Source organism: Athene cunicularia, assembly GCF_003259725.1.
Source record: "Athene cunicularia isolate RWA chromosome 9 unlocalized genomic scaffold, athCun1 chr9_part1, whole genome shotgun sequence".
NCBI classification, from domain to species: domain Eukaryota; kingdom Metazoa; phylum Chordata; class Aves; order Strigiformes; family Strigidae; genus Athene; species Athene cunicularia.
In genome coordinates this window covers 20,053,824-20,077,951 of record NW_020799110.1, presented here as the reverse complement: position 1 = coordinate 20,077,951, position 24,128 = coordinate 20,053,824, and the positions used below count along the sequence as shown (strand labels likewise).

The 24,128-nt window shown below is 41.2% G+C and overlaps 1 protein-coding gene and 1 long non-coding RNA gene across 2 annotated transcripts in view; one reads left to right on the top strand and one right to left on the bottom strand.

Annotated features, from left to right (window-relative positions):
• The window catches only part of MOGAT1 (monoacylglycerol O-acyltransferase 1), a 23,453-nt gene extending 4,743 nt beyond the window's left edge, over positions 1 to 18,710 (top strand). The window contains exons 2-6 of the mRNA XM_026854879.1: positions 8,182 to 8,360; positions 8,788 to 8,989; positions 11,676 to 11,850; positions 15,404 to 15,603; positions 18,453 to 18,710. Coding sequence (XP_026710680.1) covers positions 8,182 to 8,360; positions 8,788 to 8,989; positions 11,676 to 11,850; positions 15,404 to 15,603; positions 18,453 to 18,607 — 911 coding nt within the window. The 3' untranslated portion in view covers positions 18,608 to 18,710. The remainder of the gene's footprint in view (positions 1 to 8,181; positions 8,361 to 8,787; positions 8,990 to 11,675; positions 11,851 to 15,403; positions 15,604 to 18,452) is intronic.
• A 113-nt stretch (positions 18,711 to 18,823) lies between these two features.
• Positions 18,824 to 22,106, bottom strand: LOC113483369. The gene is made up of 2 exons (XR_003399021.1): positions 21,634 to 22,106; positions 18,824 to 21,469 (listed from the first exon to the last, which is right to left on the bottom strand). It is a non-coding gene; the product is annotated as an uncharacterized LOC113483369 (long non-coding RNA).
• Between the last annotated feature and the right edge of the window lie 2,022 nt (positions 22,107 to 24,128).

Genomic DNA, 24,128 nt, shown 5'->3' with positions numbered 1-24,128 from the left:
ATACCTGCATGTGAAAGCATAATAACACCATATAACTAATAACACCATATGATAACTAATGATTCATATATAGATATAGGGGTTCTGTTTAGAGCAATGTATAAATAAATAGGGTCCTGGCTCAGTGCTTAAAGTTGTCTGTCTAGGTATGTGGTGAGGTGCCGTAACAATAAAATGGACCAATAGGACTAACAGATAAAGTAAGATAACTCTAAAAACTAGTACCCTGAAAGGCAAAAGCTGAATTGGGTAGTGATATCCTTTAAATCCGGGAAGTGGCATGTGAAAATACGATTGGGCACACAGTAAGCCGTAAGGAGAACATGAGTATTACAACTTAGAATCCATAATGTGACTTGGATCAATCAAACATTGGTTTTATCTTCCTGGCTAAGACCCTTCAGAGTAGCTGAATTGAATGAAAAATGCACATTGTGTTGGTCTTCGCCCCTTGCTCTTCAGGCTTTGTCGTAACGCTGTGTCGTTTGCTGAGGCTGTGGAATTGATGATTGAAGATGCTGACTTGCTTGTGTGACTAAAGGCTAGTCACAAGTTGGCCTGAAATATATATCTGCAATAGTTGTTGAAGAGCGTGAATCTCATCACCACTTGTAGAAAGCAAATCAGTCAACAAGTACTGAACAAAGAGTTACAATAGCAGGGTACAAACAAGAAAGTTCTGCTTCTTCGCACAGTGTACTGGCCTGGGCTGGGTCAGCGCTACAGATACGATGTTCTGCTGTAGAGCGTAGGCAGAATAAACATGCCTCTGCCTCAAAAAAGCTGTACAGATGTGCACAGAATTTCATTATGTACAAAAGGAACCTCTTTAAAATTCCATGTGTAAGTTCCTCTGCTTCCTTTCCTGCTCTGTACTTCGAGCTGCCAAAGTTTGCCCTCAAGCAGAAAAGAACTTTTCATTGGAGCAGTGATTCTTCTGTTAGTTATCCAGGGGCATGACACCAGAAGCAAAAATAAGTTCGGAAATACTGTGATCTGTATCTAAGGGCTTCTGGATTAGATGAAAGAAATCAACAGTTCCCCACTTTGTGCCAGCTGAAACTGCCTATCTTATGTGCTCTAAGTGCAGCAGGCTAAAGTAGTTTAGGTTAAGTTCCATGAAGAAAAAGAAGTTCTAAATGGGCTTTCTTCTTTTAAAAGAAGAGTGTTACCAGCCTGGACTCTAGAAAACTAAAGCTATGAAAACTGAAAAACAGGAAACAAATGGTGCTGTTTCTTGCCATATCAAGCAGAAATCTGAAACAGCTTGAGGCTGAAGCATAAAGTCATTAGTGTTTCAGTGCTGAAACACCAGATATATGAAGTTTTGCATTTTCAGAGTACCTACTTTAGAAAAAAAGCTGAAACAGACCATATTGATAGATGTAATTTTAAGCCTGCAGTTACTGTTACTAGAGGTTCATTGGCTTGGCGAGGGGCTGCCAGCGCGGGGCAGGTCTGTCCCTGTCCCAAGCTCATGCAGCACCCACATCGTGCCCGCCTGTGAAGCTGTGTGCCAGTACCTGCTTGTGATCTCTCTGCGCTGTTGTCTGGCCCGACCCCAGGCAGAAAATCACGTGGAGAAAGGAAATCTCAAGCCTGTAAGTGCTGCTTTACTGACTTGGGGGTGAGAGCAAATAGGTTACATTACTCCCATTTTTGTACTGGAGGTTTCGTGGTGCTGCATTGACAGAATAGTCACTGTTGATGAAGGCAGTGGATGTCCCTGGTGTTTAGCATGAAATCTTTGTTTTTAAGCTTGGAAATACTTTTCTTAAAAACTTTGACTGAATTCATTTTTCTGCAGTTAATAGTATGTCTGATATCCTCCTGTTAGGAACCAGTGTAGGTTTTCTGTTTCTTGCACCGTAATTGAGCAGCAGTTCACCCTTGGTATGTAAGCGTGCTGCCGGGTGAGCTGTGAGCCTCAGTACTGCACATCTGTGAGTGAAGGTCAGTGTGCTTCGGGAGGTGATCAGTACCTAGGCAGGAGGTAGATCAAAGGGTTCATTTAAAGGCAAAACAATTTAAACAAACAAAAATCAATGGCATTTGGTTTAAGTGGTGCTTTGCAGGAACTTTAGCCTTTTGTTTTTCTTCCTCTCTAATGTACACAAATCAGATGACAGCATTTTGGAGAATATCAAGCTAGAAGGTGAGTCGGTGAGATTTTCTGCCAGCTTCTGAGCTTGTGATGTGAAAAGACAGTGGAATTTGAGCATGTACAAAATCAAATGTCGAACTAGGTAACTTGGGTGGAGTGGTGGTGTCTTGGTCCAGACAATGAGAGAGAGTTTAACCCGGTGACAAGGTCACCAGGATTTTGTTTTGAGACAAGGTGGTGGTAGAGGAGTATGGTGCATCTTCTGTGGCTTTCTGTTGAGGTCCAGCAGTGGCACGCTGGTCACCCTGGTCTTCTCTTTACTGGGGACCTAGGAAGTGACTGCTGTGAGTGCACCCCTGTGTTTATTTGCAAAATACTTAATAATACAAAATCAGTACATAATAAAAGGTATACTTTAATATGCATGAAACCACAAAATAATATGCTAAAGACATTGGTGTGTATTAAAGTACATCCTGTTCTCTAGTGATTAAACTTCTGTGCATGTAGCATGTAGGATGAAGCACTCTGTTAATTGAACTTGGCTGGAGACAGTTTTGAGTTGTGGATCTGGCTTCCCCAAAAGAAAAGAAATGATGAAACAGTTGCCACAGAGTGAGATATTGCTGCTGGAATAATAAGCAACTTACATGTTAAGAAAGGTGGTGATGTGGTAAAGCAAAAAATAACCTTTTCCCCAAACATGTCACGATATTTTGTTATTTGGTGCTGATTTAATTCATCAGCTGTAGCTGGCTAACTAAAACGGTCTTGTTCTTCCTCAAAGCCTTTTTTTAAAAACTCTTTTGATACCTAAGAAAACTCAGCTAAGCTTTCTGAGCCTTCTCTAGCAAGCTGGCTGGTATTGCTACTTGTCAGTCTGTGTTCATCTGTCCCTGAAGCTTCTTGCTGGCCCAAGAGTAGGGACTGATGGGACTGATGTGCGATTGCAGAGGATAACAGGGTACTTACTGATGCTTGACTGACTGGTATTTCTAGGAATGCTACCTCTGTTGCCTACATTTTAGGGAGGGAATTTAACCCTGTCTCTGTGTATATGTGTTTGTATCCCTCGAGAATAAGAAGAGAAAAATGTCTGTGCTGCGTCAGGCCAGAGGCCCTGGCTTGGCAGCCTGTATGTGAACATAACTGATAGTGGATGCCTAAGTAGAAATAAAAGAAACAGGAGATATGTAGACTAAATTTGGCATGCTGTCTCAGGATTTGGTAATTAGTAACTTGGGGATTTACTGTATCCATACCACTCCATCTACAAGTCAATACTGCCTAATGCTTTGTATCTCTAGTTTATCAGTATTTGCCAATGGAAGGTCTGTTTGCTTGGGAACTGGAACCATATTCCAGAGTAAACAAGCCTTTAAACCAGCCTCCAAACCTTGGCATGTGAGGATTTGTATTTATTATCATAGTAATGTTGAAATACAGGTCCCTTGGTAGGAATGGTCAAATATTCTGGTGACTGGATTTCCTAGTTGTGACCAATAAACTGACAAAGGACCTCCACTATGGGAGACTGTTACATATTCAGCAAATGGTGACCTACTTACGACCTCGCTCCTGGAGATGGCTACTAAATTCCTGTGGACTTCAACAGTTTTCCAGTGCAGTTAGTTTAAATGAATTCCCAGCTTGTTCTTTCCTGGGGAGTCTGTATCTGCCATGGGTAAAAAGTGGCAGCAAGTTCCTGTGCTTCTGGTGGAAATCTGTGTCTTGACAGTATTGCACAGGCTAGTAGGCTTTAAACAGGATAGTACTCACATGATGACTCTACTTTTTAAAAAGAGGCTTTCTGTGTAAAAGCTACAGAGCAGTATTCTGCAGAGGCATGAACTTGCTTCCTGTTGCCTTGGCAGGTTGACTCCTCTCAGGTGTTGCCTGTTGTCTCTTATCTTCCTTCGGTGGGACTGTTGGAGTTTGCTCTGTGTTTTATTTCATTTAAATTTCTATAACTTTCTTTATGATTTAGAAAGTATTTCCAGAAATTAAGACTGATTTTCACTTTTTTTTTTTCCTTTTACCCTAATGAAAGAATCCACTAAGCAGGGAAAATAATTTTTTTTAATGCCAAAATCAACTTATCAGGGGTACCTTGAGGGATAATAGAGAGGAGCAAATGTTCATTAGGGATGCAAACACCACTGCAATTCTCCTTGTGTGTTACCTCGAATGTTCCATTCCTCAGTCACCCAGTTCGGAGGCATTACTGCTATGAAGACTGAAGATGAGGAAAGGACTATTCTGTTGCAGGTACATCAGTGTGGTTGTTGAAGAATATGCCATCTTTCATTTTTTTCCCTTGTGGCTGTCAATGTAAGGAATGAGCTTTTCACGTTGCTTTGTGTATTGGTATGCACGTGTACTCATAAAATCCAGAGAAGTACAATATTAAAAATCACATCTCTACCTGTGTATTTCCTAGAAAGCCAGAGGGATGAAGACATCCTGTTTATCATGTCCTTTGTGGGATAAGGTTCAAATCACTGAATTCCAGTTCATTTAAGACATAGTAGCACAGTGTATTTAGAGAAACCTTTGCTAAGGGCACGGCAGGAACTTGCTCGTCATTCAGACCTGTCTGAGTTGTCGAGAGGCCCGGAGGTCTCAGTGTGAGCTGCTTTGGGGGAGCCTATAGTGCCGGTTGGATTGACCCTTGCCACCTAGGGTGCACCTGCACTGGCTGGACATGGTCTGCATCTGCTCTGAGAGTAATGGCAGGCTTTTCTTCTAGTGGACAGTCTTAGATTTGGTAGCCCTCACAATAGATATTACTCAAACATTTTTGACTCCTTAGTAACTGCAAATGCATTCAGAGCTTCCAGTTACTGGGATCACCTGTATTTCCTCACCCAACATGCTGGTTTCCTATTTCCTCTCTCTGTGGTATTTAACTATTTTATGAATTTGGTGCCCACAGCTGAGAGTCTGTTTAATGAGTGAAGCATCAAATGTTCAAACATCATTGGGCAGGACAGCTGCCAGTGCTGCTGACTAACACTATATATAATATGTTTCATCCATTTCCTGCAGCTGATGAGTATGCACATGTTGTAAACAGGAAAATGGAGGAAAAGGGATGTAAAGTCTTGTCAACGTTGGCTGGCAAACCAGATGTTCAGAGTACCATGGCACTGGTTTGTCTTTTAATCCATGTGGTTTCCCTTTTCTCCACTGTTCCAATACACCACAGAGATACTTTCAAAGCTTTAATTAAAGTTTAAGCAAAAAATTATGCTTACAGTCTACACTGGAACTACATCCGAGGAGGCAATGATATAGTAAAGTGCCAAATTCCAAGTTATTCACCCTTTGCTTGGAGTTTGTTTATGAATTTAGGTAAAGTGGTTGCTTTTTATTTACTCACTGTCTTTTCTCAAGGAGAAAACACTGGTTTTGTGCTTAATAAGCTCACTGGTTTTAAGTCATGCACTCCTCTTGCAGGCTGTTAATGGATTGAAATAATGAGGAGTTATGGTAAAAGGAATTTTCTTTGTGTGTCTCATTGCAAATGCAGTAATAAATCGGCTTTATTCTACAAGATGCTGAGTTCCCCTTAGGAAATGCTGATAGCATACTTACCTTCCTATACCTTACATGCACGCAGGAGCATGTTCTAGCTAAAGCAAAGCAGTCAGCTTGTTGATCTGTATGTTTGTCTGCATAGTATGAAATACTGCTATCTGGCACTTACTGCTGCTGATTTAATTAGCTCTCACAGCAAGGATGCTTTGATCAAGAGCACCTTTCAGCTATTTGACAAGGAAACTAATAGTAAAAAGCCATGTGATTCTGTGCTGAGCCAAAAGTTCTTCTGAAAGGAAGGGTAGGAAATACAAATACTTAACATTTTTTTGCATAACAACTTGAAATTAATTGATTTGTGGCAAATAAAAACTTGTCATACTTATTCAAACTTAGACCATGAACTTTGGCATCCTGTCCAGATCAGCATTCCTAGAAATTTATATAGTTTCAGGATCTCTTCAAAGAACAGTTAAGACTTTTTGTCAAAATATTTCTGTGCCCTATTTTGAAGTGTTGCTGGTGTGGGATTCCCTGTGAATTCTCCATCCAGAGCAGTGTTGAGTGTCATCTTTCACCTGCGTTACTTGTCCTGCATTAACAGTATTCCCTAGAACTCATTGTTGTGGCTTTTGGGAGTTTTCCACATCAACTTTGGATGTCTGTGGGCCTCAGTTAGCTGTGGTATTTTTCTAGAGCTCTTACTGAGGTGCTTCTCTGTGCAAGACCAGTATTGTCTGTTTAAGCAGGAAGCAATGAGCTTCTTTACTGATGGTACTGAAGACTAGAGTATCCTTCAAAACAGTAGATTTGATCCTGCTTCTGAGTTTGTTTATGGTTGTTCCCTTCTCCCTTCCTTGGAGCAGATGCAATTCCTTATTTTTCTGCTCATTCTCTGCTGGAAATGGGAATGTTTATCCCTGGTTTTTTTTTCCTTCTCAGTCTAACCAGCAGCTTTCCTTATCCTATCTGCTTCTGGATTCTGCAGTAGTTCTCAGTTACCCTATGACAATATATCCATTTTTGCTCTGAAGGCACAGTCAAACTACCCACAAGGGCAAGTTGATAGAAGTTCAGAAAAAATAAGTATTCAGGTTGGAAGAAACACAAGAGTGCCCATAGGCCAAGTTAAACTATGAATTTTAGCAGCTTGAAACCTGCTTGGTATAGGGAATCTGCTGTGAGTTTTCAATGCTCAAGTAATGTCTCTTGAATGAAGCTGATCTTAACTAGGATAAGTGGCTTTTACTGTTGGTCCATCTGCTTATTTCAGAGTTTTCAGTTCTGGTAATATTTACATTGTGTTAGCCAAATTATTGCCTGATGTACTTCTGTTATTTTTTTACTCCAGTCTATTTACATTTGTGTTTAGCTCAATACATTTCAGTGTTGTAACTCCTTTTAGGACATAACAGCATATTGCCCTCATGAAAGCCAGTCAGTTGTGGGACATGAAAAGTACTACTTCTGCTTTGTAAAGTATCATAGGAAAGTGTGTGTTTCATACAGCTCTGCCTGTTGAAACATCCAGTGAGGACTGGGTCCTGTTTTGCTAGCCATTGTATAAATACGTGATGCTAAAGCCCTGGCTCTCTTGCAAGCCTGGATTTCAGCATCTGCTGAATTATTCTGATCCATGAGCCTGATGTGTTTTGTTAACAAGACAGAGCGAGCAGCCTGCTGCGGGTGGAGAGCAGCAGGTACTGCCCTACTGTGCTTCAGCTGACTCTGTTCATTGCTGCAAGAGTGCAGAATTCTGCAAGTCCTACAGATGTAATGTTTCCATAGGGAGTTTCCCTGAATAGTTATTTCAGAGTTGAGCCTCAGAGTAACACATTCTATTTAATCAAACAACTTTTTCTGGCTTTTTGAATTGTGTATAATGCTCCTCCTATGTATCACTGTTGTGGTAGGATGTTATAAATCTTATTAACCTGGGTCTGAAAGTATCAGGACTTCAAACTGCTGTTGTGTTCCCAGAGCAATGGTGAATTTCTGCTTACAGGGACATGTTTAGAGACTGAAATGGCACCTTTTGATGTTTTGGTCTTGTCTAGTGCATGTCCTTGGCCAGTCACTGAGCACTGTTCCCAGGCTGCTGTGGCCCCCTTTCCCTTCTTTCCTTCCCTAGCTCTCCTCTCTTCTCACTCACCGGAGCATCACATCTTTGTTAGCTCTTGCTGTCTTCTTTTATTCTGCCTTAGGTAAACCAGATGCTCTCTACCGAACATTAGTGTTCACCCTCACCATGGGGAGAAGACAAGTGTGTTGGTTCTCAGCTTATGCTTTTGTTTTCTTAAAGTAAACCAGCATCATCTTAGGCTTATTTGTCCAGTTGTGCAGTAGTTTAAGAAACATAGACTGAGGTAATACACCCTTGCTGGTGTTTCACCCTCAGTGTAACAATATTCACACAATGTGGAAATAAGATAACTTCAATTTGTATGCATTTTGAGTAGCATCTGTAATAAAAATTCCAGGTCTTAAAAGGAGACAGGCATGATTAATGCTGTGGTTTCCTTTTTTATCTCTTGTAGCAGAGTTTTGCTGTGGTTTCTTCGTGATCCTGATCCTGGGCAACTTCTGGTTCCTCGCTGTTCTGTACCTGTTGTGGCTCTACCTTGACTGGGAAACGCCATGCACAGGGGGCAGACGGTCCCAGTGGGTCAGAAGCTGGACTGTGTGGAAGTACTTTAGGGAATACTTTCCCATTCATGTGAGTAAAACATTTCTCACAGAACTGTAAACATTGTAACAGAGACAGCTTGAAGAGCCATGAGCGTGGACAAACATCTAAGACTCATCTTTGGTAAAATTTGAATACTTACTCCAGGGTGAACTTCTTTTTAAAACACGAGAAGTCTGAGATTTAGTGACAGAAAGAGGCAGGGGCTGATTTTCTACTTGGACTGTTGGGTCACAAGATAGTACCTCAGCACAGTAAATGCTAGACATGGTATATTGAGACACATCTATTTAAACCTTGTTCAGCTGTAAAATGGGACAGTAGTTTAAAGTGCTCAGAAGGAAACGAATTGTCATCAGTTCTGTGTCCTGTCAATGTTCAGTCTCCATACTTGCTTTTTTTTGAGAATCCTTCTTAGGTAAATGTTATAAAATTTTCCACTGTCTCTGTTTTTCAGCTTATAAAAACTTCAGATCTGAGTCCAAATCACAACTACTTACTTGGCTTTCACCCTCATGGGGTCCTGGTAGCTGGAGCCTTTGGAAACTTTTGCACCGGTCCAAGTTTCAAAAATTTATTTCCTGGGCTTACTCCATATCTTCATATCATGCCCATCTGGTTTGGCTGTCCCTTCTTCAGAGAATACATAATGAGTGCTGGTAGGTAAAGGCATAATGTCTCAGCTGTTGCTCTGTCTTATAGCTTCTGCTTCAAATGTAGGGTCTATTCCTGTACCTATAAATGGTACATAATTTCACTTCAGAAGGATGAGCGTAGGTGCTAAATAGCTTTGTTAAACTATATCACTAAGCTTTTTTTCCTTTCTGAAAAAATTGCTGTTTTTCCCAAGAACTGTGAGACAAAACTACTGAGTATCAGTTATTTACAAGATGAGGAGAGCATATTAATGTATAACATTGTTTAGTCATTGCACAGACATTTGTAAAACAAATTGAGGATGATCTCTTAACTGAAGGGCTTCAAGTCCTACTCATTACAAATATCTTTCTAGCTGGTAGTTAATTACCTACTTCTGACTGAGGTGCCATATTGCAAATTTGTGTAATTTTGATGGAGATGTAAACTCTAAAGACAGGAACTTTTCCTCTCTGTTCTGAGGAGCATTTGTTATAAAGGGGTGATATTCATGCCTGGTACTGCAGTAATAAAAAAAATAATAACAAGCAATAAAGTTTGGGGAACAGAAGAATGTATAATGGAGTCAGGACTAGTGTTCTCCCAAAGTGGTTTAATACAGGAGTTATTTTACTTAAATTCATTAAATTAGAGCCTTTGAGTAAGTATGATCTGGTGCACAAGAATATGTTTGGGAGACAGAGATCTAGCTCTTATTCCTGACTGTGATGCAGACGCTGTGATTTCAGATAAGCTGTGCAACTGTTCCATTCATAGAAACATACTTGGGATGTTGTTCAGATTAATATCAGAATTGCGTATCCATGTATACTTCAACATACCAGAGAATGCCTTTCCATGCAAATGTTATTTCTGAGAGGATTTTTTCAGGCTTGTAAAGTTAAGGGAGAGGCAGTGGTGGAAAATGACAATTTTAAACATTGCCTAGCCTGGAAGTCTGCTTTACACATTTTTGGCATCTAGGCCTACAGGAAGAAGTATTTACCTGCTAGATGAGAAACAACTTGAGTAAAAACCATACTAAAGAATAGTTAGCATTGTAGCTCATTTTTCACAGGTATGTAGCTGATAAACCGGAGGGGTCCTTTTGTATAATGCGGGTTATCAGTCACATTGTAAAATACTTGCAAAATCTTCCAAGTACTGGGAGCCATGCTCTTAGCACACTGTTTTATCTCTTAGTCTTTTGCTGCCTGTCTCTGAAGCCTCCGAGGCTGCAGTTGTTGTCATTGGGAAGAGCAGTTGCAGCACTACTGATCTGCGGTGTGAGTGAGCATGGAACAGTGCCTTGCATGTGGGCTGACATCTCAGCTTCATCAGGGAGATAAATTTGTCCTGGGGAAAGACAGTGGCTCTTGCTTTCTCTTCCAGAGAAAATGCATGCCAATAGGTGAACGAGCATTACTCAAATTATTTGTGAGTCTCAGATTAGCTGCATTTTTCAGAGTAACGGTGACAGTGAAGACATACATGGTAAATGGAAGGAGCTTTTTACTGAGGTCTGAACTTGCTCCAGTAGCAAGCTATTCCTCTTGGTGGCTGACTCTCAAAACTACATCACAGTCATCTTGCCTTTCTTGTGAGATTTTTGTAATCCATGTTGTAATGTCCCTAATGGGGAAAAAAAGAAGGTAGGTAACAGGAGATGAAGGATTTACTTGGTGACCAAAAGAGCATGCTTTGATACTAACCCTGTAAAAAAACCCCCCACCAACCAACCAAATCCAACCCCAACCCCAAACAAAAGTCCCTACAAAAGCCCCCAGAAAATAACACCACAAACTAGACTTGATCTATAGATTGTCATTTAAACTATATTATTTAAACACAATGTAATTAAACGTGGCTTCTGGGTAAATGGTACCGCTATGAGCCTTTGAAGTAAAACTTGTGGCACAAAGGAACACTGGAGGGGTCAGGCACAAATCTGTTAGGGGATTTTCCAAAGCACCAAGTTCAGAGCAAGGTCTAAGTCGATGTTAAAGGCTGGTACAGCAGTGTGCCTCTGATTAGAAGTATCAGGATCAGCAGGAGTACCAGGAAAGCTTCGCATATTCTGCTATGTTAGCCTAAGTAGATTGATGAGTGCCAGGTCCTGGTTACCAGAGAATGAGCTGATGCAGTCATCGGGAATGGTACAGGTGAGCCTTTTCTGCTTCTTCCGATGCTGTCATGCCATTGCCTTAGATGGAACTGCTGCTTTATAGCTTTGAAAAGAACAAAGGGGATTAGCTTGGCACTGTAGATTGGTTTTTGCATTCACAAGTCCTCTATTCATTCTGTTAAACCCTCTGTGCCCGTGTTTATATGCACCTGCTATGTGGCTTTTGCTGCTGCCTCTCAGCACTATCTGCTGCCATTCAACTCTTCTGTTCTTGGGCACAGAATTGCTCTGAGGGTGAGGTAAGTTGGCAGAAGTGCACACTCTTCCCTGAAGATCTCAAAACTGCTGTGATAGGCAAACAGCATTTAGCTCATCAGTGTGAAATCCAAAGACTTACCTAAGACTGAATCTGCTGCAGAGTGATTGGATTGGAGTCCTAATTTGGCTGAACCCAAATCTTTGAACCCTGCCCTGTACTGTAATAGTTTTGAAACATCATTTAGATATTTAAAAATATTTCTTAAATTTCACTGTACTTGTACATGAAGATCCAGTGGTCACTCTTAAAATGTTTGCTTCTGAAGGAATGGTTTCTGCATCCAAGGAGAGCGTCTCATACGTGCTGAATAACGAAGGAGGTGGCCATGCGTCCATCATTGTGATAGGAGGAGCAGAGGAATCTCTGAATGCACATCCTGGAAGTTTAACTTTGAACATCCTCAAGAGGAAGGGCTTTATTAAAATGGCCCTGAAACATGGGTAGGTTTCCCATCTGGGCTGACGTTGTAAGCATGCTTTGAATACAGATTGATTCTTAAATAGTTCATATTATACATATTAAACCATATAATTAGAATTTGAAAGAGTTACTTGTCTAAGAACATGCAGGTGTCTGGCATAGGAGCCTGTCCATCCACCTAGATCCAATCTGGGAGTGTTGAAAACTTCTTTTGACTTTCATAATTTGTAAATTGTAGGTGTTATTAGCATATCTTGTTTTGTTTCAGTTGTTTTTTGCACTAGCAAAGAGTAGGAATTGTGAAACAATATCAGTAAACCTTGGCTGTTATTGCTGAGTGGAGCAGACATGCTGTTTTCTGTTCTGTAAATTGAAGTTCGATAGAAATTTCTTACCATTTGAAGCAAACAAAAAAATACTAGAAAGCTAGGCCCTATTTTATTAAAAACTTGAAAATTGTGGTCTAGGAAGATTTGTTTTCACTTTTATTCCAAAGACTTATTTTTGAAGATTGTTATTTGCAGAAGTAAGTTTCTGGGCATTTATGGTGAAAATCTCAAGAAAAATGAGCTTATTTTTTATTATCAAACAGTCATCAGTGTGTAACTAAACAGATGGTGTTAATATCTTTTGAGTGATTTACACAGTATAACCTGTTGTGTTTGTTCTGGACTGGAAACTAGAAATATTGGAACTAATGACTTATTCCTGCTAAGCTTTCTGAACAGCTCCCAGGATTATATATTAACATGCAAAGCAATGAAAAAAGAAACCAAAGTTAGTCTTGATTGATCTGTAACAGGGTTTTTTTAAGCTATTAACTGGAAAAAAGGTGGTCTCTGAGAAGAAGAGCTCTGTAGCTCTGTTTTCACACAGGATGCTTAGGTTAATTTTTTCTAGAAACTGTTCTGTGTCAAAATTCCAAGAGGGTTTCTTATACATACCACTAGGAGTATCATAACGGATCTGTTCTCTAATAGGAAGTAACATTTTAGTCTAATTCGTATCCAGAAACAACACTTGTCTGGGTTTAAATTAGGACTTTAGTGCCTAAATTAGGACTCCAGTGCCTAAATGAGTCTTCACTCAACTGCTGATTAATACAGTGGGATCCTAAACTCCATCAGTAGCTTTTATTTTTTAACCATAAAGTTGAGAAGAATATTTAGTTGCACTTTTTTTGAGCATGTACATAAATGTCTGATCTGTCAGATCGCAAAGGCTGGTGTTTATCTCTCATCTAAACTGATTTGGATTGAGAAACTAGATACACCTGTGCCTCTCATGACCTTGATTTCAAAAGTATTGCCAACACACAACAACAATATCAGGACACTTACAAAACACAGGAATGGCCAGTTCTTTCGCCATGGAGTCCTTTGTTTCAAAGGATGGTCCTCCTATTTCTTAAAGAGGCTTAGTTGTCTGGAGGCCCCCAGCAGGGTGATAATGCTTGCCTCTGCCCAAGTGAAACCTACGCCTCACACCTTAACCACCAGGCTACAAGGCCATTCTGGGGCTGAGCACTGGCAAGAAAAAACACTTCTATGTGAAACGTAGGAATCCTGACTTCATTTCTACACAGCAGGGCTATGGGACAGTATGACTTAAAAGTTAAAGCTTTTGCAGCACTGTCGGCAGTCCTGGGCTCTTGCGCAAAGACTCTGCATCCAGTAATTGCTTCTGGTTTTAACATTTTGTTTCTAACAATTACAAAATGTGAAACAAGCTTCCAACTCGTGGAAATGAAAGGGTGAGGGAGGCTTGCAGGATGCAGATGAGAACTACCTGCCATCAGTGCCTGCGTATGTTTCTGGTGATCTACACTGTATGTTTCTGGTGATCTACAGCATCACATACCAAGAGAGGAAGGGGCAATGCAGAGACCAGGGGCAACGTGGAGACCTGTGCTCTCTGGCCCTGGCTCCTCTACTGCCAGCACGGAGAAGCTGTGGTTCCTCATCTAGGAACTTGTCAGATGTGGTCTGAATATGTCAGCAGAAATCCTCTGCACTTCTGGAAAAGACACATTGGTCCAAGGTAGTACAGATATCTGATATGAAGTGAAGAAATCCTGAAGACATGAAACAAATGATGAATCAGCTAACTTATCTTTAGTTTCACAATCATAAGTTACTTATTTCTCTGTCTCAACCTCCTACATAGCATCTTGCAAAAGCCTTCACCAGATTAAAACAAATCCCACAGTCTCCAGGTGCTATTGCACCACAAGATGCTCCTGTTTGTCTTAACCGTTGTAGTAAAAAGTAGAGTATTTACACAGCCACAGTATGTACCAGACTTTCTGATATTTCCTTTACAGGTGGCTAGGTGATTATATGCTCTATTTGAGAAAGAAACTTTGAGCAGACATTAGTCAGAATAGTAGGTGGGAGTGGTATTCTGGGGGGGGTCCTCAGGCTTGAGAAGCTGTTGAAGCAGTTGTTTTTTCCATACAGGTGGGTTTTGATTATCCACAGTACTTTCCAGCCAGCAATGTCCTCAGTGCATCCTCCTCAGGCATTCAGAGCTCTGCAGTAATTCATCCTGACAATATTATAGCAATGCTGCTATTTTACAGTAAGGCTTTTCTCAAAGATGCTGTGTGCTGAATGGAGCTAAGGTACAGAAGCTAAGACTTAAGTAAAGCAAATAAAACATCTCTCTATCCCTCAGAGACTGCTTAGGATTACGCTGCTCTTTTTTCTTTAAACTATGTAGAATACTATTTAATGAAACTAAGCATTAATAAAAAAACATACTGCAGCCAAAGTTTTAAACTTGTGGTTTTTGCCTGTTGGAGACAACTGCACTGATTCCATCCGCCTAAGTAGTTTGTCCAGAAGCTAGTCAGCGCCTTTCCTCACAAGCCAATTCATGAACTGAATAAGAATTCATTAGGCTGTGCAGGAGCCAAAGTGAGTTAGTATAATTTCTGTGTGTAGGATTTGACCTCTGGTAATAATGAATTCAGGCTAGTGTTTTTGAAGAAGTCTGGAGGAAGCAGGATTTCATTGGGAATTGTACAGCAGAGGAATTTGGCATTGCACTCATGTCTGTAAGGATGTCTGTTTTTTATCACGGATTTTGTGCTGAAATAAAGTGTGTGCAGTCAAAAGTCAAAAGGCAGAGGCAAGCCAAGATCTGGTTTTGATGCCACCCAGCTGGGAGCATTATAAGGTTAGCAATGAGGCTTCTTTGCTTGCCAAGGGAGAAAATGCAATGGCACAAAGGTGGAGTTAGTGAAATAATGGTGGATAAGATAATAATAATAATTCTGATATATGCAGTTACTGATTTTTATGATTATGGACAGTCATAAAAAGTTGTGACGGGTAGCAACCAGCCAAATATTGCCCAAAAGCTAGTTGCTAGTTATATGCCGATCACTTCTGTTTTTTAAAACCCAAAAAAGCTGTGTATCAGAAGAGTTGAATGCCTCTTGCTGTTGAAGTCTACAGCTGCCAAAGCTTTCTGTGCTTCTTACTGTGAAACCCTTTCCACACTGCTGGTGTGAACTGCAGTGCAAGTGGAGGCTGCTGCGGGATTCTCAGTGTGTTCATTGTTTTACAGGGCTCATTTGGTCCCGGTGTTTTCCTTTGGTGAAAATGAACTATTCAAGCAAGTTGCAAACCCCAAAGGTTCATGGCTCAGAAATGTACAGGAGAGGTTGCAAAAGATAATGGGCTTTGCTTTACCACTATTTCATGCTAGAGGAGTATTTCAGTACAGTTTTGGCTTGATACCTTACAGGCAACCTATTCATACTGTTGGTAAGTTCTCTGTACCTTTTCTAATGCTTTTGCATTAAAAATGCATAAGGGTGCTACTAATATCTGTGTAAATGTATGTCTGTTCTAACAGAAACTATTGGTTACTCTGCATCTCAAGCAAGTATGTAATGTTTAAAATAATTATTTCCCTTTTTCATTTTTCATTCCTCTCGCAATTAGAAGAGGGGATTCTTTTCTCCCTTTCCCCTTTCTGTCCCAGGCCAAGTCTTATTCTTCATTTGCAGTTATGCACAGGCTTGTATCCTCAGCAATCCTCAAGGAAACCCAAGGGGTTCTCCAGTCTGTACCAGAGAGCTATCACAGCTCTGCAGCTGTTGCTGCAGATTCTGGATGCTGCGGTTATTTTATAAGATTCCTGCCACCTTTCTTAGCCTGGCAGAGGAGCATTGAGAGCATGCATACCACATCGACAGGCAGTTTGGAAGAGAGTTTTTTCTCCAAAAGCTTTCATCCCTGGTTGTCTACTCTCACTGGAGTGTAGGACTGAATGTCTTTTAGTTTTTCATGGCTTTAACTAGTGCTATTGACAACCACACCTTTAAAAAAGTTGTGCTGGGCATCATGTGAAGGGAATAGCTGGCGGTCTTTATATTTTGGATAAATCAGTTTTAGACAGGTTCTGAGCTGAGTGAACTAATGAGCCCATTTCTACAGAAAAGTAAATTGAGCTTTTCTGGTATTCCACAAGGGATGTTTAAGAAGGCCCTCCATTTCATGGAGGGATGATTTGATTTTAGTATGGATCAAATAAAAATGTTTAAGACAAAAATGTAGCTCCTCTTATGTTAAATTTCCTGCACCACATCTTATCAATGTATATAGTTAAATGTTTTAGAAAAGATTTCATTTTTAAAGCCCACATTGTGCACAGGCAGACTAAAAATAACACTTCTTTTAAAGCCAGAAAGTTTTTGAAGCATTGGAATGAGAGCAACGTATTTTCCGCAGTTTTTCCTTGGGCTGATGACATCAAGACTGTTCTGAAGCTTAAAATATCTTTCAATTTGAGGCAAATCTTCAACACTGTAATATTTACTGCAAGGACAGGGATGGTTCATGGCTAAAGCACGGGAGTGCTTCAAATCAGCAAGACCTGTCTTGCAATAGAATTTGTTGTATGATCTCAAGAAATCCCTTACCTTTGGTGTTCCTATTTCCTCATTTTTGAAAACTATCACTGTGTCCCTTCATTCTCATGGAGGGGTTCTTGGTATGGCTCAACACAGCTTTGAAAGTGTTAGCTCAGCTCCTGAAAGCTAGAGTCACGTTGAGCTCCACCCAAGCCGGTTAGCCCTGCTGACAATGTGGCCAGGTATCAGTGAGCTTCCTCCTGGTTCAGAAGCTGTGGGTCCTAGAGCAAGGAGATGCAATTCAGCAAAACCAAAGTCCACAAAGTCTGAGTGTTTGAGGCTTGACAAGTGAAGTACTTTTGTTTTTCCTGATAATTATTACTGCTTTTCAGAAATAGAATCAACTCTAAAATACCAAATTAAGCAGGTTGCTTAAAGCTGCGCAGAAAATTAGAGATGAATGTAGTTTCCAATTTCACAAATCTCCACTCTTAGGAAGGGCTGCAGAAGGGCTTGGGGGTTGTTTGGTATTTCCAGACATGCTTCTGGAAGTCCTGGATTGGATGTGTATTGATTTCACACCCCCTAAGATATTGCTTCATCCAGGGCTGGGTTCCCACCTCTAGCCATGTAAAGTCTGAATTTCAGCACCGTGTGGGGTGCAAGAGCTGTTGGCAGCTGAAGTTGCAGCAGGAAAATGCAGAATCAGCCCCTTTGTAGTTCTGGCTAGGCTTCCCTTCAGTCAACACCATCCAATTTTAAGTGTCAACATCTGTTGAAAGAGATTTTCAGGTGCATTTGTAAAAACTTCTGAGGGGGGTGCTTTTCACTCTCTGCTTTTCTACAGACTTTTGGTTGGGTCTGTTGGGCTCTCAGTGCCTCCAGTGTGAGAACAGCTGTCAAAATCTGTGTTAACTGAACAACACAAGGAAGACTGATATCATAGGAAGCTTTTCTTAGCATATTGCAGGCTTTTTAGCCATAGCTTTTTCCAGAGGAAGAGTCTGCCCTCTGGACTTTGTGGAGTTACCTCCATGCTCTTTCTTGCTCTTGCTCCAACAGAGCAGGCATCAGGCTTTGTGCAGTGCCTGGAGATGTTGGTTGGAATGATATTTGTTGGCAATGGATGGTTCAAAGACACCCTACAGGTTTTGGGGGTTTTACATGCTACCACTCCCTAGGCTGAGGTAGCCAACAGCATTTCTGGTGCTGGTGCAGCAATACCCATTTTGAATAAATCAGAAGATACCTGTATTTTCTTTAGTCCTGTTCATGTGGCTGTGTGGTTGAGGACACCACTGTCCTCTTAGTCATGTCCCTCACATTGGGTAACTTTAGTATTCAGATCAGAACAGAAGATGGTGAGAAGGTACATTTTTTTAAATGCTATTTTGAACTTGTGGAGTATGACCCTGATGACAAGACAACACATAGCCCAAATTGGGATTGTATGTTTGTTCAAGTGTAAACTGCTCCTCCAAGTTAGAGCTTAACTCTCTTCTCATTTGCTCTTTTGCTGCCAAACTGAAATGATGGGTGTTTTAAATTAATTTTATCTGAACTTGAGCAAAAGGAAGTGGAGATGGAGACCCAGGGCTCAGGTTTGTGAAAGGCAGGATCAGGCCCCAGGGCATGAGAATTTCTGTGTAATTCAGGCACCATGCTGGGAGTGTGGTGGAGCTGTTACAGCAGGGAGGACAGTTGTACTTTAAAAGAGACATCAGTGAGGCTAATGCTGCTTTTGTGTTTGATTTACAGTGGGAAGCCCCATCCCTGTAAAACGGAACTTGAACCCCACCACTGAAGAGATTGAACAGCTACATGCATTGTATCTACAGAAACTAAGAAAATTATTTGAAGAACATAAAAGAAATTATGGGATCCCTGAGCATAAGTCTCTCATCTTTGAGTAGCAAATTACAATTTGTAATTCTAAACCTCATGGAAAAAAAACAGTGTATGCTGAAAGATCTCTTTCTTGCAATGTGTATTTTGCAATTTGTAATTATCCTTGGGAAAGGAATAATTTTAAGAGGGATTATTAGATAATTTGTTGATTTTTATCTTACTTCTGGGAAAAAAGAAAAAAAATCCTTAGGGTGTGAGCCTCAAAGCCAGTGTTGTTTTGAGTTGTCCTATTAGGTTCATCTGTACCAGAGACCCCATACAGATGTTCCTACCACTATGGTACCTAACCATAGCTTCAGCAGAGGAAATTGCCCCAGCATGAGATCACAAACAGGAGAAGTATAAACTCAAGAAGTCTTTGATTAGAAGTTGAGAGACTTACCAGCATGTATCAAACATGACATCATGTTGTTCTCTGAATATCAGAAAACCCTGCTGCTCTTCCATAGAAATGAAGGTGTACTTTTTCAGGAGATGGCTATTATAAGCCATTTACATGTGAATTCAAGAGTAAATAGCAGCTTTCTGTCCTGAATAGGCAGAAGTGTTTTGTCCAAGTTACAGAGCAGAGCAAACCAAACCCTCTGTTTGGAGGAGAACAGTGTGTTGAGTTTTCTGAGTGCATGTATATGCTGGATGGTGGGAAGCACTGAATGATGGGACTTTTTTTGGACAAGCTGTGCTTTGGATCATTAGTTTGGAAGATGAAGCAGCTTTGGTAGTTTCAGCCTCAGAGGAGCTGGCAGGCACAGGACAGGAGAAGTGTACCGAGGAAGCTAGTGGGGGAATCATGTGAACTTTACATCTTGTGCAAATTAAAAGTTATCATATGCCAAGCACTTTCACAGAAGCAGGGGGAGCCCATTTTGTTCAGTCTAGTTCTGAAAGGTCACCGAGGAAAGCATACTTGGTATATGTCTTTTTCTTCCCTACTGCTAGATGTGGGGAAGTATGTGGAAAGCTGTGCTGCAGTGTAACACAGGTGTAGTTGCCAAGGCAGTGTGAGCTCAGCTCTAGGGTGCAGCAGGTTAAGAGGATGCTTTATATACAAACCAGGTGCCTAAATTTGAGAGGTTTATCTGAAATGTAGATATCCATTTAAGAAAACAAATCTTAGCCAAACTCTTTTGTGGTTAAAATGCCTAGATGTTGGAGATGATGGTGTGTGAAGAGAATGATATTGAATTTTTTACGAGATAAATCCATGTGTTTGTAAATGCTTTATATCTGCATATGGACTTTGCAGATCTGGTTTTATCAAAGTGTTTGGTTTGTTTTAAGCAGTTTTGGTACTCGACTATTAAATCAATTAGGTGCTCTGATAGGACATGTGCAAGTCTTGTCACGCAGCCTGGGGCATCTGCACCTGGGTCAGTTCAGCACTTGGGGTGCTCCAGGAGTAGCAGCACTGGCTCCACACTGGATACATTGCGTGCTTGCTGGGCTGGAGTCTCCTGTCAGAAGAAACACAGTTGGGACTTTGGGAAGAAGTTAAAACTCTGGAATGAAAAGATCTTAGCAAGATGAAGGTCATTAAAGAAAAGAGTGGAAATATCTTGACTCCTATGGAGTGAACTCCTAATGAACCAAAGCCAAGTGAATGTATACTAGAGTGGATGTGGGTTGTTCTGATGTGCTGCAGCAACAGGTTGGTTTTCTTGGGAGACCTGTGCCTTCTAGTGCCTATCTGTCAGTCAGAGGTGACCAGCACTGAGCCAATGAATACTGCTTTTGCTTTCTCTAGGATGACAGATGTCTTTCTGGGAGCCAGGGCTGGAATTCACAATGCCTGAAGAAGTAGCCTCTCTTCCCTGACAGACTGCTGTCTGCGCCCACAGCTCACCTCTGCTCTGCTTGAGCTTTCTTGGTGCCCCATGTGCTTGCCCTCCCTTCCCATGCCTTTGCTGCCTGGTGTAGACATCTTACTCCTCACCCTCTGTACATCTTTCCCTGGGTTAAGATCTCTGAAGGACTATGTATGCATACAAAATACTGTGTGGTGGCTTATTGTTCAGCAGATACGAGTTTTAGGAGCAGGGCTTGAGAAGAGGAAACACTGTGACTGTGCATGTTTAACATGAGTTTAAGATCAGGATTGTTTCAGCTCTTGGAAGGGCGTGTGTCTAGGGAGGTCAAACATGGGAGGTTTGATACCTGGGAAGAGGTTTCCCTGAGGACTGTAGTAAGTGATGAGCCCTGAGCAGTTATTTTTGCTTAGCCAGCTGTGTGAAATTTCCTTTGGATTTGTTTTTTTGCTGCCTGCCGTGATGAGTAGTGCTGATTATTCACAAAAGAAGAATTTGGAGTCTGTGTCAGGCTGTTCTCTCCTAGATCATCTGCTCTAATGAGATATTTCCTCTCATTCTCAGTCTGCTCTTTTCCCATTATCTTAATGATATAGATGCTCAGGATGTCAATTTAAAAGAATTAGCATCGGGTTGAGGATGGGAAGTAACAATGGATCATTATGGATCAAATTAGCCAAAACTTTTAGGAAATATGCAGATACTGATTTTGGGGCAATATGTGGTCCAGAAGGTACCCTATAAACAGGCTTACCTCTGAATTCCATGAGAAAATTGTGGGCTCTGAATACCATCCATAACTGGCACAGTTAGATCAAGTAGGGATTGTGTTACTCTGACTACTGAAATTTTCATTGCTTTGTAACACAGGAAGATGGAGGAAAAAAAAAAAACCCAAATGAGTTACCTAAATACATAATGTTGCTCAATAACTGCTGCATATTGCTTAGGATGGTCCTTCCAAACTACCTTTTTATTAACAAATTGTCCTAGTGTATCTAGGACTATTTTAAAACAGAGTATCATTCCCTAAACCTTATAGGTATGGTGTCATCTAAAACACTAACTCTGTGTTAGTATGTAGATTTGTAAAACAGCCCTGCAATACTGAGCTTAAAGGCCAGAGCCCTGGAAGCTGTAGACCCTCAGTGGCTAGTACAGGCACCAGTCCTACTGTTGCTGCAGCCACGAGGAGGCTTCCCATGTTTATTAGAGTGAGCATCCACACGGTCTTCAGCTGCAGTTCATGCTTGAGAAAGCAAGAGCACACAGCTAGTAGAAATGGTGACACCTCCCTCCCCCAGCTGTGATAAGAAGAATGGGGTAGTGCTAAGATTTCTGGTGGGGTGTCCACACTTACCAGGGCCTGCTTTGTGGTGTGTTTCTCTTTGTGCCTTTTAATGACACAGGTAGTCCCAGGGAAGCTACTCATCTATCAACAAGATAGATGCTCTGCCTCTACACTGTGCAAACACTGCCTCCTCAATGTGCTCATTGTGATGACAGGGCCTGCCTGTTCCCTTGGGGGTGAACATCTCTGCCCAATTTTGTTTACAGAAAGTAAATCCTCAAGAATTTTTACTTTGTGAACTACAAAGCGTATTTTACACTTCGTAACTTTTTACGTGCCTGTAAAATATGAATGTCAGCTGTTTCAAAGATAGCTGTGGCAGGAGGTGCAAGATAATAAAGATTTGTAACAAAGTGTGCTTGTGTTGACTGTAGTTCAAATCTGCATCGCTGCTGTTGGGTAAGGGCATCATCCCTCAAACCTTAGGAACTCAAGAGGTCATCTGAGACTAGCTATAAGGCCGTGGTCATAACATGCTGAGAAACCAGGGGGACAGGGAAGATGGATGGATTGCTTGCTGCAGTCTTCTGAGGCATCACCTAAAGCCACGTTCCTGCTGGCAGTCCCAAAGGGGCTGAGGAAGATCCATGGCAGGGAAGGGCCAGGCTGCAGCAGCCCACAACCAGGAACACAGGGCCAAGGCGTGCTGCAGGGAAGCCAGAACACAGGAGGGTGGGTCACTCCTCTGAGGAACTGGTGAAATAATAGCTTCCGAATTCAACTTAAGTTTATGGGTAAGTTTGCATTTTAAGTGAAACATGCGTCAAGGAGTCCACGTCTTAGTATCTGTACCCTAGCAAGATGAACACTTGTCTGTTGGGAAAACTGGCCACCTTAAAACGATGCATTTTAGGTTTTTTTTAGAAGTATGGCAATGTTTATAGTAATAGCTGCAGTGACAAGTAGGAATTGCCAAGCCTGGAATGGCTAATTGTGTCTTGTTACTGGTTTTATTTTTTATGGAACAATCCCACCTTGCATCTCAGTATATTGTAAGTGGAAAACCAGATAAAAAGTGGCCTTGGATTGCTTTGAAGTAGTCAGTTATACCTGCACGTGTGTAAATGGGGTGTGTCATGGTTTATCAATGGATCACCATCATACCCTGTTTTTGCTGGAATACTAAAAAGAATCAAATTATACCTGTAAAGCAAGAAATGGAGAAAAATGAGGAATGGAGAGCAACTGAATCTTCACACTTCTCAGAGTGCTCCAGCAACACTAATCCTGATTACAGCTGCTTGTGATAGGTGAGTGATGTTGCCTCTGTACCCAAGTAGTTGTCTCTGGAGGGAATCAGGTGTCCTGAAGGATGTAGATGGTTTTTCAGCTGATGTTTCTTAAAGCCAGTATCCATGTCATGTCAGCTGAACTGCTGGAGCAGTACCTGTACTGCAGATCCCAGCAGTCCCTCATCTTTTCGTAGTTTAACAGACAGAATGGAGCTGTGGATAAGGAAATGGAGAAGAAAAAAAAGAGGAAATTTGTTTACTTAATGTAGTCATATGCTGGAGAAGTATATTCATCTAAAACAACAAAAAAAAAACCCCAACTAAAAGAAGGTGAGGAACTATATCCTTTACGGTTGTCTTCCATACCTTAACAGTAAGTTTCACAAATAGCGCACACTTGGGAAAAGCCTTTTGCAGTGCAAAGAGGAAGAGGTTCCCTTAGAGCCTGTTGGGATCAAGAAATACTTGTTGCCTTTGTACTCTTGGTTTGGCCACCATCTAACCTGGGTTCTTTTCCATCTTGGACAGTAGTGACAATTACAACTGTTAGCCAAATGTTTTGTTCATGCAATTTATTTTCAGTTAAATTTTCTACTGACATGACTGGAGCCCCGTTGCTTTTTGAATGGCTATGATGAAATTTAATAAACAGACCAAGAAGGAGCCCAACACATTGGCTGTGAGCTTTTCTTGGCTAACATCAGTCAACAGCGGTCTAATCTTTTCCCTCTGCGGCAGTGAGGATAATTGAAATAGAGAGGATAGGGTTGTTCACTGGAAAACTGCCATTCTCTCTATTTGTAGAGCGGAGAATGTCCTGTGAAGAGATGAATTACAGTGTTTTCCTGAGGAAATCGCTCAGGACTAATTCTTAGCTGTAATAATATGGATGTATATATGCTTTAAAATGCATCGAATGCATAGTGTTTTATTTGTTGCTGAAATTAGTGCCGTTTCTATAAATTTGTTTGCTGCATATGTACAAAGTAGGAGACTGTTTCTACTTGAAGGAAGCATTTTTTCATGATTTTCCCTAACTACTGCTGCCCAGTAGAGGCCTATTTGAACGCGGGGCCGGGGTGCCTGCGCGCTCCCCGCGGAAGGCGAGAGGCGGGCTGGCTCCGCCCTGCCCCTCCGC